The sequence below is a fragment of the Strongylocentrotus purpuratus genome, unplaced genomic scaffold (genome assembly GCF_000002235.5).
Source record: "Strongylocentrotus purpuratus isolate Spur 01 unplaced genomic scaffold, Spur_5.0 spur5_scaffold_16, whole genome shotgun sequence".
Classification (NCBI taxonomy): Eukaryota; Metazoa; Echinodermata; class Echinoidea; order Camarodonta; family Strongylocentrotidae; genus Strongylocentrotus; species Strongylocentrotus purpuratus.
Window position 1 is genome coordinate 7,118,307 of NW_022145601.1, and position 15,261 is coordinate 7,133,567.

A 15,261-nucleotide genomic window follows, 5' to 3' on the forward strand; every position below is an offset into this window, starting at 1 on the left:
AGTGATGGCATGAAGAAGTTTGTTATAATTTAATCGAAACATAAACAGCCTAAAAAGAAATTGTAAAAGTCATGAACTTTCAACATTTTATTTTCTAAAAATAAACTATTAGTGTGACTTAACCTATTAGTGTGGCATGATTATTCGTATGACGCGTTTTTGAAGTATCAATAATTTGTCCAACTGGTAATGAAACGAATTCCCCCATGCAAGTATGCCATAGTTAAGACTTAAGATAAGGCAAGATAAGCGTCGAGTACAAACTTTTCCAAATATACTTAGGAAACGACATTTTTAATTTATTGATTATTCCAATGTTCCTTGATAGTGTTGTTCTTTCCAAGAAAGTTTACCCCCCCCCCCCCCCGATCGACTCCCTCCCTTATATATTATTATTATTACCATTATCATTATTATCATTGTTGTTATGATAACTATTATTATTTGTATGAGGAAGTTGCTCTAACAACTAACCGACCCCCCCCCCCCCCCTGATTGCTGATTCTTTTGGAATGTCGAAGTGATGGCATGAAGAAGTTTGTTATAATTTAATCGAAACATAAACAGCCTAAAAAGAAATTGTAAAAGTCATGAACTTTCAACATTTTATTTTCTAAAAATAAACTATTAGTGTGACTTAACCTATTAGTGTGGCATGATTATTCGTATGACGCGTTTTTGAAGTATCAATAATTTGTCCAACTGGTAATGAAACGAATTCCCCCATGCAAGTATGCCATAGTTAAGACTTAAGATAAGGCAAGATAAGCGTCGAGTACAAACTTTTCCAAATATACTTAGGAAACGACATTTTTAATTTATTGATTATTCCAATGTTCCTTGATAGTGTTGTTCTTTCCAAGAAAGTTTACCCCCCCCCCCCCCCCCGATCGACTCCCTCCCTTATATATTATTATTATTACCATTATCATTATTATCATTGTTGTTATGATAACTATTATTATTTGTATGAGGAAGTTGCTCTAACAACCCCCCCCCCCCCCCCCCCACCCCCCCCCCCCCCCCCCCCCCCTTATATTATATGTTCGGAGTTGATTTTTAATCAGCTGTTGCAATGTACACGGACACTAGCAAAGGGAAGTCCCCGCGCGCTGCTGTGGACTACTGACTCCGTACGTGTTACACGTTGCACTCGTACTCACACTGCACAGCATGCCATGGTAGTTCAAACTTCAAAGAATATCTAGAGAAGAATAACTTTCGCATGATGGCAAATTATACACATTTTTTGCAAACTTTGACAGTAATAATCTGCATGTTATGCAGCTTGTCGAAGCAGGATAGCATGTACACCGAGAGATTCCTTCCTACGTTTGACCCCGTCGTTGTTGTGAATGATCATTTGTCGTCATGTTCGGCCAAAAATGGAAAAGAAGTCCCTTCCAGTTGTCAACAATGGACAACTCTGAAATCTTCTCAAACCATGGATGGCCGCCTCGTCAAAATTGTTGATGATGTTTTGGACTTTCGGTTGATGACCTCATTACAGGAGTATTCAAATTTGGTTTCTCAATGGGAGTGAGTTTGTCAATAACACTTTAATTGTCATTAATGCGAGGCTGTAGCTGTAAAACTAAAAGTTGGACAAATTTGCAACTGATATTTGCAAATTGCAATCAATTGTACTAATTGTAACTCAACTTTCTTGCAACGCAACGCCCCCTAGTCACATACTACTAATCTATTGATAGACATGCATACTAGTATAATTATACTGCATACCTAACTGTGCCTACATCAGGTACAACTAGTGCGGTAATCATCACTTCATGAAGCCTGCACTTTTCAGGTAGAAGCAGTTATGAAATGATAGTCAACAAATACTCATTGCCATAATTATGCTGCCAAACAAAAAAATAAGTATTGAAGTATAAAATAACATACCGTTAGATGGCATGCAAAAACAAGTTAATGAAAATATGGTTTCTCAACTGGGTTGATAAATGTTGACCAGATTACCTGACTGTCGAATAGATTTTATTTTCATTTTAAATTTACAATAATGATAAATAATAATAACAATGCATTCATATAGCTCATTATGGTAATTATTGACAAAATATAATTTATTGTCAAATTACAAGGTGAGTTAAACAATTTTAGTGGTAGATCGAGAGGATTCGAGACCCTATTTTTCATGCGAGCAAAATATTTCAGGTTCATTTTTGAACGAAGGACCACTCAATGAAACGACCCGAAGTTTCAACAGGATCACCACGCACTTTCGTATACTGATGCTGATGCTGATGTTTGTCTACTAGAGTTGTCTACATGTAATTGTTCAATAACCAAATTATGATTTTACGAGACCTAGGTCAAAAGATAAATCCTTTATATCCCCTCAAAAGAAAAAAGAAAAGAAAAAAATAAATCATTTAAGTTTATGTTTCATTTTCATTCTACCTCTTTTTTCCAACTCTTAGATAATTTTATGTACATGAGCCTCATTTACACTATTGATAAATTATGTCTTTTCATTGAATATTTAGATTCAACAGTGGGGATGGTCCTAGTCCCTGGTCTACGTCTTTGGATCCAGGACCATTTGAGAACTCTGCCGTCCTATCTGTCCTGAGAGGATTAGTCTCATCAGCAATGGACGTCGATGAAACTGTTCTCAAGCCTTTCAGTATCTCGATGCATGTCTTTCGAAGGTACAGTGATTGGCATCAGGGGTAGATTTAGGACTGTCTGATCAGAAAGGGTGAGGGAGGGGAATGTAGTAATTTCCAACGTGATGGTTTTCCCATAGTGGAAGGCAGAAGGGGGTTCGGGGGAGGGGGGCTGATTTGTGATTTTATAGTGGGGCTACAGTATGTCATGGACTAGAAATTGCTGACAGGTACAGTGATTGGCATCAGGTATAGGATTGTCTGATCAGAAAGGGGGGTGAAGTAGTTTCTAACAGTAATTTTTCCCAAAGCTCTCAGTATCTCCATGATTTTGGAAGATAAATGGTGATGGACATATAGGGGGCAAATTCAGGATTGGGGAACAGGAAGGGGCAAAAGTTTTGTAGCAGTCATTATTTAGCAGGGACACTACACAAGTCAGAAAAATATTTGAGAAAAAAAAGGGAGAAAAGCTCTCACTTCTCAGGTGTTAATTGTCACTTTTGTTTCTCCCCACATCTCTGATTGTCTTTCTGATGATCTGGGAGGAAGGGTGTGATTTTATAGTTGGACTATTTTTTTTGGGGGGGGGGGGGGGGTCTGTGGACTTGAATTTGCTGGAAATTTAATTTTTGTGGAACCAGACAAATTTCATGAGTGGACGTGTAAACTCGTAATATCCTAAAAATCATTTTAAACTCCCAATCTGAGCTTTGGCATTCATGCAAATTATAAAACCTTTGCATTCACTTTTACTTTTCAGAGGAGACCATGTTGCATTGACAAGGGACAATACTGGTGTAGAGAAGGAGTACTCTTTAATACTCTATTTCAATCAGTACTGGCGCAAGAATGACTACGGTGAACTCCTGTTTTATGATGATAACAACGATACTTTCACAGCCCTCAGTCCTAAGTACAACAGAGCAGTGGTGTGGGATAGCTCAATTGGTAAGAGTTTGATTTTGTTTATTTTCCAGAGTTTTCCATTGTAAAGAAAATGATAGAGAGGAAAATGTGAATTCAGGGGTGGTGTTTCTGAAATCTGAAAAAATGTTATTCCTTTATGTTAGCAAAAGAATGTTTATTGTCATCTCAAATCAAAAGTAGGACAGGATATGGATGGTGAATGATGTCCGTACAAAGCTGACTACATTCACGTAAAGCTAACATTGTTTTTATAACATATTAAAAGACAACAAAGTCACTTGTTCAGAATGTGACCCCTTTGCTGGTATTTGGTTAATTTAGTGTTAGGGTTATATGGGCAAAGAACTGCTGTGCCAATTCTAAGTAATCTTAGTGTATGGAATCGTTGTTAGAATTAAAAGGCAAGAAGAAGTTTGAAAACCTTTATGAAAGATATCACAAGTTAAGAAGCTTATTTTTTATACTTTTAAGATGGGGTTGATTTTAACAATGTTTAAAACTAGGATATAAGGTTCAATTTACTTGGCCATAAATGTCTGCATTATACTAACTCAGTTTAACCCGACCTGGGTTCTAACTTCTAAAATCATGTTTAACAAGGAAAACTTGGGATATGTATTGCACAAAAGCTTAAACACAGCATCGGGTTTGAATATAGGCCTATTTACGTTCCAATGTTGAAAATGTTATTCAATTCCACATTGTCTTGGAATTGCCGAGCATCCCCGATAAAGTCAGAGATGTTGCTGTTTTAAAGATAAAGATGAGTTCTGGTCATCCGATTGCATTGTGAAAGAAAAGGTGTGGAATGGATCAGAAAAAGTTGATCATGTAGCATGTAAGTATTGGCGTGTACTGCAAAGTTCTGGAGTCATCAAAATCATAATAAATTTGGCCCAGTCTTGGTAAAGTAACAAGCACGGTACACAGAAAGATGTATATGGGACTGCCAAATGGTGTCGGGGCTACTAACCTTGATTTCCTGATCTTTCTATGCTCATTACTCAGCCAGTATAAATTTTCTACCAAAATTGTTTGGCAAATGACATTTATTTGTAATCTAGCTTGAATATTCAGTGTAAGTTTCGTTTGATTCTGTGAGAATTCATCTTCTTTTTTTACCTTTATCTTTATTCTAGGTTACATCATGAAGCCCCCAAGCATGGACTTCAAGCAAGGTATGATGTGCCTCAGGGTCAGGTTTACAACCAATGCAACGAAAGAGAGCAAAGCGAGGCAGCGAAGAGAACTCCATTTTGAGGAGAAGATGAAAGCTAGGGAAACGCTTTTCACTGAGATGAAAGGGTCAGAGGTCAAAACAGTTGAAGATGTGGCAAATTGTGTGACAAAGGTGAGATAATGTTCAGCATGCATTGTAGGAGGAGAAAGAATTGGGTACTTTTGTTCGCCTTCTTTTTTCATGGTCCACCTTTATCCCACTTAGTGCAGATCTTTTAATGGCTTAATTCATCAGGTGTTTTTTCACATTTGCTAGCAGGTTGATATGGTTTCTTCTTTTGCTGAATTTGTTCATATTGGGTCATGTAAAGTTCCTAACTTTGTAGTTTGTAACCTTAAGGAATTATTCATTTTGTAATTATTTTGTATCTCTATGATTGTTGGTGCTTTTCTGTGATCATATTTTTAAATGATTTTAGCAGACATTAAATGCCTTGAGCACCATCTGGATGGATATCTTGCATGTTATTAATGTCTGCATTATCATTATTATTGATAAATATGTAATGTTGACTTATTTCTGCTATTGGCTTGTGAAATGATGTTATATATGTCCATTTTTATCTCATAAGTTTATAGGTTATATCATTTGATGTGATGTGATGTCAATACAGGGCATCATTTATTTGTAAAAGTAGCTCCTGTGAAGTTTGGTAAATGTTGGTTATTGTTGTTTTGTGTTGTCTAAATTTTTAATCCTAGAATTACACGACCTCCCAAGGTAAAAGGCTTTACATCTTTGATGGACTCTTCAATGCAGATGATCTGATGAAACTGAGAGAATTTGTACCTAAGCATGGTAAACATATTCAGTAGTCATATTTTGGGGAAAACTAGGATTACAGAAAGTGATAAACACACGGATCCCAGTTGAGGCTGATCATGCATTTTCAATATATATTCATAAATGAATAGATGATCTGTGAAACACTGAGGGAAGAAAAGCACCATTGACTCCTAACAGTTGAACCATGACTTGAGAGACTACATTCACCTATTAGGGGTATACTAGTACAGTCAAACCTGTCTATAGCGACCGCCTTAGGGACACACAAATGTGACCGTTGTAGACAGGTGGTCTTTGTAGACAGGTGGTCACTAAAGCAGGTTTGACTGTAGTAATGATCCCTTGTGAAAACTTTACAGACAGAATAATTCTCTAATTGCATTTTCTGTTTAAATTACGTTTTTTTTGTTTTGTTTTGCTTTGCTTTGTTTTTCATTCCTGTTTCAGTTCTGGGGATTGTTTGTTCCAATTGTATGTTTGCAAACCATGGATTATTATGAGGTGAAAAAGATATGAATGGAATGATGACACTGAAACACATGTATTAAAGCATTGAAAACTGAGAAGTATCAGCCAAAAGATGGCGGGAAAAAATTCAAAACTGAAAATATCAGCTCAAAGAGGGCAACAACAAAAAATTCAACAAAAAAATTCTGACCGACTGACCCATGTTTTGGCGCCTAAAAGGCAATACAACAAGTTTTTATTTTAGGCCTAATTGTATGAAAAATAGAACATGGCATTTGTTATAGAGTCACATGTACAATGTCTACCTTTTCTCATCTCAGGAAAGTTTTACTTCGATGACAGTCTAGACCTAGACAGTGACAACGTACAGTGGATAGCAGGGTTTCCTATTGATAGCTATGTTCAAGGAAAGATGTGGACAGCTACTCAGAAGGTTGCTGAATTTGTGTCAGGTGAGATGCACTCCCACTTTACCGGTATTACAAATTTGATCACTTAGACCCATGATAGCCATACATTGTCTTTTGTAATCTGCTGAGGATACATGATACATGAAGTGTTGTGGTCTGGTGAATAAGTCTTTGGACTGTGGATCACAGGATCCGCAGTTCGAGTCCAGCCACAGCACTAATGTCCTTTGGCAAGATGTTAATCTACATTTGCCTAGCAGAGCTGAGGTAATAGTTTGAGCGCCTTGAGCACCATGCATGGTGGATATGTGCGCTATATAAATATCCAATATTATTATTACTATCATGAAGATTGTCATGAATTGTGAGGTCATGGGGAAGGGGCAGAAGTTCCTTGTCTCCGAGACCTAGTCATTTTCTATAACACTCATTGGCCACTTATAGACACTTGGACAATGTTTTCCATATACCGGTAGTGCCTCCTGCAATCTTTATATGATAAGAAACTAAGTTACATGAGGACTGTGAAGTCAACAAAATTGAGTGGGTGTTCTTTGTTTTCATATACCTTCAGGCCTGATAAAAACCCAATTTAAATCGGTTTCCTGATTTATTTATTTGTCCTGATTTTTTTTTTTTTTTTTTTTTTTTTTTTTTAACCTGATTATTATGATTTTTTCCCCCAATTTTTCCTGTATTTTCTCTATTTTCCCCTATTTTTCCCTATTATTTCCCAATTTTTCTTTCTCAAAAGGGGGGAATGTTGTTAGATGCCATTTTTCCCCTGAATCCTCTTCTTCTTTTTTTACTCAAGGGGGGAGTGGTTGAGGGATTTTTTTTAATTTTTAAAGCAACCCTGTAATTTATACTTTTCGTGAACTTATCTTGTTTCTTAGATAGTAGCTTACTCTTTTATGCTTATTGACAACCTATTCAGATACTGACCAGTGGTATCCTTACGATATCTCCTGCAACCTGCTCAGGACCTATGATCAAACCAGGATACATGAGGACTGTAAGGTCAAAGAAGAGGAGTGGACAAATCTTGTTTTCAAGACCTAAACTCTTTCTTTTACTCTCGTTGACCAGGTACTGACCAATGGTATCCTTAGGATATCTCCTGCAACCTGCTCGGGACCTACGATCACACCAGGATACATGAAGACTGTAAGGTCAAAGAAAAGGAGTGGACAGATCTTGTTTCCAAGACCTTAACTCTTTCTTTTACTCTCATTGACCAGGTACTGACAGATCTTGGTCCCAAGACCTAAACTATTTCTTTTACTCTCATTGATCAGGTACTGACCAGTGGTATCCATACGATGTGTCTTGCAACCTGCTCAGGACCTACGATCACACCAGGATACATGAGGACTGCGAGGTCAGAGAGAAGGAGTGGACATTCCTGGTGTACTTGACCGATGACTGGAGCGAGGACAAGTACGGAGAAACGACCTTCCTGCACTTCCATGGCCACGATTCTGAACCGGTCATCAGTAAGTGTAAACCGTTTATTTTGTGAGTAGCAATCCATCTTTGCAGCAAAAGCACTAGCTTAGAGATCACATGGTATGGCCATGTAAGCTTTTTAAAAGAGGAGACAGAGTTAGTGAATCGCTAGCTTCAACCCAGTACCCAACCTTATACCTGTAACTGATGATCCAAAACCTGACATAAACTAGATCACAACCCAATTGCATCCCATACCAGAATCCTTTCTCTTTGACCAAATAAAGCCTGGAGCAGCCCATTGCTAGTAGGGCAAATGTTTGATCACTGGAGGTCTTCTATAAACATTTGGTCTTTCTTTTCATGTTAAGATTGTCAATCAATCATGTTTCTTGTTATTAAATCACTTCTTGTTTGTTTACTTGTAGGTGTCTTGCCTAGATTTGGAAGAGTTGTAATCTTTGAAGGCATTATACCTCACTCAGCTCGTCCTCCTAGTCCCACGTATAGAGATTCAAGGTACGTGTCTTAAGAGTCGTTTGCACTGCTTCAAAGACCAAAAGCACCAAATCGTATTACGCCATTTTTCTCTTTTGTGGAATAAGCCATATTTTATCTTTCTTCTGAAAATACTTGATTCGCTATTATTTGGTTGTTCAATGTTATGTTATGATTTGTTGTTATATTGTTATATTGCATATTATTGTAAGCGCTGTTATATATAGTTTACTATGAATAGCATTGCTAAATGCCCTATAATAATGATGATAATTTGAATTCCATTTTCTTCCATTTTGCTTTAGGTTGACTTTTGTAGCCAAGCTGTCAATCAACGAGTGGGTTGCTAGGGTCAAATCTCTGAAGACTGAGTTTGGTCACGAAGAAGGAATACATCAATTGTGCCTAGGACACTTCAAGAGCTATAATGTGAGTAATAATATTATTGCTGCTTATAAGTATCAGCTTGCATGGTGATGTAGATATATGTAGATGTAGATACATGGTGATGCAGATATATCCTCCCCGCTCTCTCACATGGTGCTACCGTAAGCCTACCGTATAATAATAATATTCTGTTCTTGTATAGCACATAACTTATTATGATATAACGTCCCTATGCGCTTCCAAAGATCTTTTGAAATTATTACCCTAGCTTTAGCTCTGGCAGCCATTATCAGCTAAGGAATAATCCTACCAGGTTCCCAATTAAATCTGTCCCGAATTTTACGATGATAAATTCCATATTTAGAATACTAAGGCAATTGAAGAGTCATATTTTTCAGGGAACATTTTTTATCTGATGTTTTTGCAATTGCATTTAATACAAATAATTTTTCACCTCTTCCAAGAAATCAACCTTCTCTTTAAGTATCCCAAACGTGTAGAGCAATGTGTGCAAATCAAGCGCTAAATCAAATATCTTTTGGACTAGATTGGGTTAGATTTGGAGACAAGGGTATATCACACAGCTGAGCATATTACTAATATGACGTACTACTCTCATGTACTATGAAAGAAAAGCAATTTTGATTTATTAGCAATCCAAAATGCAAGAAACCTTGTATTTTCATATTTTCAAAAATTATTGTCATGTTTTGCATTAATTTTCATACTTATTACAGGTTGATTTGTCCTTATGTTCCCTATGCATCCAGCATAGCTATTGTCTAGGCTGTAGCACATTTCCTCCGCTGTTGATTAAAAGGCTGGTAACTGCCATTGGCAAAATATATAGCTGTCATGGCCTTGCCGGCAGCCGATGATTTAAAGGTGCTCCCACTTACATATACTGTATGTGCTTATCTAAGAAAACCATTATATACTAAAACTACCAATGTTTCACAGTCATCCAGGGCATGGTCTCACGAAACCATCATTAGAACACTGTACCAGTTCAACGACATCTAATTAAAACATGTGTGTTAATTGTAATACATATGTTTTACTGGGATGTTGGTGAACTTGTACTTGGTTCGATAGTTTCGTGAAAGGATGCCCTGGTACTTGTCTGCAAACCATGAGATATACTGGTACTGATTTTTCTAGGCGGCACAAAAACAGTCCATACAAGCAATAATTGTTTTTACTCTGATATTATGTCCCTATGCTATTGAATTCTGAACCATTTTGAATCTTTATCTGACAGGATAAGCATTATGAAGATCATTACAAAGAAAGGCTCCTCGAGAATGCCCAAGAATTGAGAGAGTTGAATCAGGCATTAAACAAACGCTTCAGGCCGGACGCCGAACATAGTGACGATGATGACGACAATGATGACGATGATGATGACCGTGATGATGATGATGATCAGGAAGAGGATGAAGAGCAGATGGAATATGATGAGCCGTCATCCTTCGATGATGAAAGTGAGTAGATTATATATTATTAACAAACTAGCTGCTAACCATTTCCATTTTGGGTGGGTAAGGATTTCTATTGTTTGGCTTTCAAATCTGCTACGGTACATCCTTTCTTACTATAATCTTACCTCAGTATGCTCTGATATTTCCAATATTTCCAATGGAAACCCATTATTTACCAACTTAGCTGTTTTACTTTAATGTCAAACAAGGAGTTTTACATTCAGGATTTTTGTTTGTAAATTGCTAACATCAACCTTTTTCTTGGCAATAATCTTTACAGCAAATTGCAAAAATGTACTGTTATTTTTTAAATTCTATCATCTGCATCTTTAATTTGTCAAGCATCTGGATTACCGGTACTTAATTATTAAAATTATAATGCACTTGAAAAGTTCTCTATTTAATAGTGCTGTCGTGAAAAGAACCTTACCTACAAATTAATGGTCATTTAAATTCAGCTTTTGTGTGTATTTTCCTCTTCTTATCCGTCAGTGCTGCTGGAAGTCAAAAGGAGGCGAGACTATGTGTATGGACTGTTTGCCGACCGTTCTCAAAGCATCGAGACTCTGAGGAAGCATTATAATCAGTGTTTGATGGATGCCCGCATAGCAAGACATAAATACGTAGAGCAAATGGAAAAGTTGATTTAAAATGGAGTATGCATAGAATGACCATGCAGTATCTCATAATTTGGGTGTGTTAAATTTTTTGTTTTTACCTGATTGCTAAGAAAGCATGTGTATGCTTGTCAGTACGCAACCAGGCCAGAGGACCAACAGCTTTAAGTCCTATTCGAGGGACTTCTTGATGAGGACTTAGTTTTGAACCTGGGACCTCCTGGTTAATACAAGACCACTGCTCTACCACTGAGCCACCCCACCTCCTTTCACCTTCATTATCATTTTCCTTGAACAATCAAGTTCATTAAAAAAAATCATTTATATAACAGATTTATTACACTACAGTATTTTGTCTACATAGATATTTTTTATTTAGAATTAAATGCTTTTTGATATGCTTTGTGATGTTTCACACTAATTGATGGTTGATGGTTTAACTGAAATAAACAACTAAAAAGATATACTTATAATATGTTTGAGATGATACTTACATGTTAACATCTTTGATTTTAATGATATACAGTCAAACCTGTCTATAGCGACCGCCCAAGGGAAACACAAAAAGTGGCCTTTGTAGACAGTCTTTGTAGACAGGTTCCTTTAATACATGATTCAATGAGAAACCATTTTCAAGGGAAACAAACAATGTGGCCTTTGTAGACAGGTGGTCACTAAAGCAGGTTTGACTGTATTAATGTTGATATATTGCCTTATCTTTCATTCCATATCAGAAAGACAGTACTATGTTTTTATATGTTTTTTATGTCATAATTATGTAACTCTGAACACTGTATATATTTATTTTGTTATCATATCAAAAAATATTTGAATATGTTGGAATGGGGAGATACAGTACTAAATTTATATAGTGTTGGTTTTTAATGGGTGAACATTATGTGAGTCCTATAAAGCTAGTGTTGTGAACAGAAATTTGTTTATGTGATGTTTTTGTATTATAGAATATTACATAGTAATAATAATAACATTCCGCTTTTATGTTGCGCTTAATACATCAATGATGTCTCTAAGTGCTTTACAGATATATTATAGTAGGTGAAATTCTTATGGTATTGGCCCGTAATTTCCAGGTTCCCTGTTTTACTCTAGTGATGACAGAACACAAAAAGTGACAGACTCTTACACTGATCTTTGTAAGTTAACGCCATGTGTGTGTGTGTAATTGGGTTTTTACAGTTGTATATCGATCAGATATGATTATTTACGTCTGGGGACCGACCTTTAACATCACCATCCGAAAGACATGACACAGTTTCGTACCAGGGTCTGCCTAAGCCAGTTTTTAGGCAAAGACAAGGAGCCGACCAAGTGAATGTGCCGCTAGGCTAGACCAACTCATCTTTCCCTATGTTGAATTCTCAACAAGCCTCATTCTGAGTACTTTTGCATGAGACATATTTACATCTCGTCACAATGTACCATGTTGAAACAATTTGTTCTTGACATTTTTTCATTTAGATATTTTCTAGGAAGAAAAGTAAGATCCTTATTTCTTGCAAATAATTAAACATGGTGCTCTTTCATTAATTCTTGAAAATTTTGTTTAAATCTTTCAAGTTTACTAGCTTTCATATGTTATACATTATAATGTGTTTAATTTGTGGAAAATAAAAACAAAAACTAATCTACCTGACTTCAAAGATATGGACAGAATTTGTTTTCTTCTTTCTTTTTTTTCATTTCACAATTTGAAGAGGTGCATGAATTCACTCAGCCTCTGTTAAGAGCCCAGGGTGTATTTACTCTGATACAGAAAAGTTTCATTGGTTGGCCTGGGTAATTATTACCAACCTTGATATTTTGTAGGCAATTTAGCTTTCGTTCACTGTAGAGTATCTCAAGCCAAGTGACTATTCACAGAGTTTCAATCTGTCTGCTGCCTTGAGATCACTGGAGCGAAGATAGGTGACAATGAATAGCCAGAGTCCCTAGCTATTCAGTGAAGGATTGATCTGTTGGATTATATTGGATTCTTTGACCTTTCTTGACCAGAAGTGTTTGTGTCCATGCCATTCAGTCAGGGAAGAGAGAGAGGGTGAGGAAGAGATAGGGTGAGGGAGAGAGAGGGTGAGGAAGAGATAGGGTGAGGAAGAGAGAGGGTGAGGGAGAGAGAGGGTGAGAGAGAGAGAGAGGGGGAGTTGATGGAGGCAGGGGCGGATCCAGCCGGCGGCAGGGGAGGGGGCCCAATTTGTAAGAAAATATTTAGCGGCGAAACAGCCGGCCAACAATTCGCATAGTGGAGGGGGGAGGGGGGGTAGTGAGCACTGAGCACTATGCTTCCGAAAATTTGAAATCGTGTCGGCCGATAATTCGCTCAGGCCCCCCCCCCCCCCCCCCCCCCCCTGTTTACGATTCTATTCCATATGGTGTTTTAATTATTATGATAATCAGAATGGTTTGATTGTCATGCACATAATCAAGGACCTAAGGTTACCGGTTTACGATTCAATTCCACATGGTGTTTCAATTATTATGATAATCAGAAAGGTGTGATTTTGTCGTGCACATATTAAATCAAGAACCCAACGTAACCTGTTTACAATTCTACTATTCCAAACGGTGTTTTATTGAAGCTTGTTTTATATGCTAAGGATATAATCAATCCATCGGAGTGAAAACATGATTGGAATTAGTACATACAATCCATGATTGTGCAAATCGATATCTGGGGCAGGCAACGTTCGGTCAGATTTTAGCTTTATATTCAAACAACGTTTTGCGTAACTTTTTAAAGTTTTGTTAACAACAAAAAACATAGACGCCCTGTATATATTTGAAATGTTGGTTTATTTTGCTGAGAGAATATAAACAAATTGTTGCTGAAACATGTTGAAGAAAAATGGTCTAATGGAAAAAGGAATAGATTACACTTTTCTGCTCATTATTGAATACAGGGAGGGGAAGTCCATCCTGATATTAGGCCAGTAACATTTCAACAACAAAAAACAAAAAATAATAGGAGGCGGCCCCAAAAAGAAAGCGGACGGGGACGCTAAACATGTATTTTTTTTTAATGGCCTTAAGTTAGCTTCATTAGAAGCAGAACAATAATTTTGGTTTTCTGTTGTAAGCAGGAAATCTAAATTTTGTATTCTTTCATCAATATTCGACTTTAAACGCATTTGTTTTAAAAACCCTTGCAGAAATCTTGAATTAGATCCTCTTTAACATTCTGATACAATTTGAGTCAAATTTTGCCATCAAACTTTTGGGGCTCCCAACGCTTAAAGCTTATCTGCCGTAGTTTAGGGATTAGACCGCTCTGCAAGGTCACTGGACATGTGGTTATCTCATCAACTCAGCTCTCAGTTAACATAAGAAAAAGAGGATCATGGGGGACCAATGATCACCGATTCTGCATTGTTTGTTATATAGAGGGCGCAAGTAGCTACCAGTAGTGCAGTGGGACTTTAAGAGGCTCTACAGTGGAGGTAGGAACGATGAGAGGAAGACAAACTTGTGGAAGAATTCAGTTAGAGAGGCAAGGTGATAAAAAGAAATGATAGTTTAACAATGTCCCTCTAAATCACGGCAGTCAACAACCAAAAGCTTCCAATATCCAATTTTTCAGGTTGTACATTTGCCTTTATAAATGAAGAAGAAAAAAATGTGAAGGGTTCTTCAATTTTCACAAATGCCATGTTATTGAACAATTTCCAATAGAGGAATAAATAATTATTGGATACACTAAACGTAGAGCTACCTTAAATTGAGGTTAAAGTCAACTTTTGGACTATATTTTATGATAATTATACTTAATAGGTATAATACATGTAGTTATAATCCAAAACAATAAATTCAGGAATTATATTCACTTTAATCATAAGATAAAACAATTAACAATTAAGTTTTGTCAACAACTTTCATATCCACTCAAATAACCATCTGTTTTCTCTATTTCTTTTATTATCCTTCTTCTTTTTCTTCTTCTCCTAGTTCTATAGCTATTTTTTTTTTTTCATTTTTCTCCGATCTAATTTTCTTTTTTTTTATAATTCTTATTCCTTATTTAATCTTTCTTCTATATTATATTTATCCCTGTTAATTTGTCTTTCTTTTTCTTTTTTCTCTCTTTCTTTAATTCTTTCTTTTTCTTTCTTCTTTAATTCTTTCTTTCTTACTATATGATTACTTTCTTACTTTTTCCTACCATTCTTTCCTTTTCTGTTTTTTCTTGCCTCGAACAGCTGTGTGGCCGCTGGCTGCAGTCGGGAAACCCCCTGCAACCCTCTTCCACCCCCCCCCCCCCCCCCCCCCCCCCCCCCCACCCCTTACCTCCGCCGGGCTGTAGTACCGTAGTGGACAGAACCAGACGCAGAAATACTACCAACAACCAACAAT

General features: G+C 36.8%; 1 protein-coding gene across 2 annotated transcripts; it reads left to right on the forward strand.

The window, feature by feature from the left end:
• The first annotated feature begins 1,132 nt into the window (after nucleotides 1-1,132).
• LOC753783 lies at nucleotides 1,133-12,559 on the forward strand. 2 transcript variants are annotated; one of them, XM_030986644.1, is made up of 11 exons: nucleotides 1,133-1,539; nucleotides 2,511-2,675; nucleotides 3,397-3,584; nucleotides 4,703-4,914; nucleotides 5,505-5,601; nucleotides 6,378-6,509; nucleotides 7,766-7,963; nucleotides 8,345-8,435; nucleotides 8,720-8,843; nucleotides 10,063-10,285; nucleotides 10,775-12,559. In XM_030986644.1, the coding sequence occupies exons 1-11, from the start codon at nucleotides 1,226-1,228 to the stop codon at nucleotides 10,930-10,932; spliced, it is 1,902 nt and encodes a 633-aa protein (XP_030842504.1). In that variant the 5' UTR covers nucleotides 1,133-1,225; the 3' UTR covers nucleotides 10,933-12,559. The 2 variants fall into 2 exon arrangements, with proteins under 2 accessions (XP_030842504.1, XP_030842505.1); XM_030986645.1 differs by having other exon boundaries at nucleotides 1,133-1,512.
• Nucleotides 12,560-15,261: the final 2,702 nt, after the last annotated feature.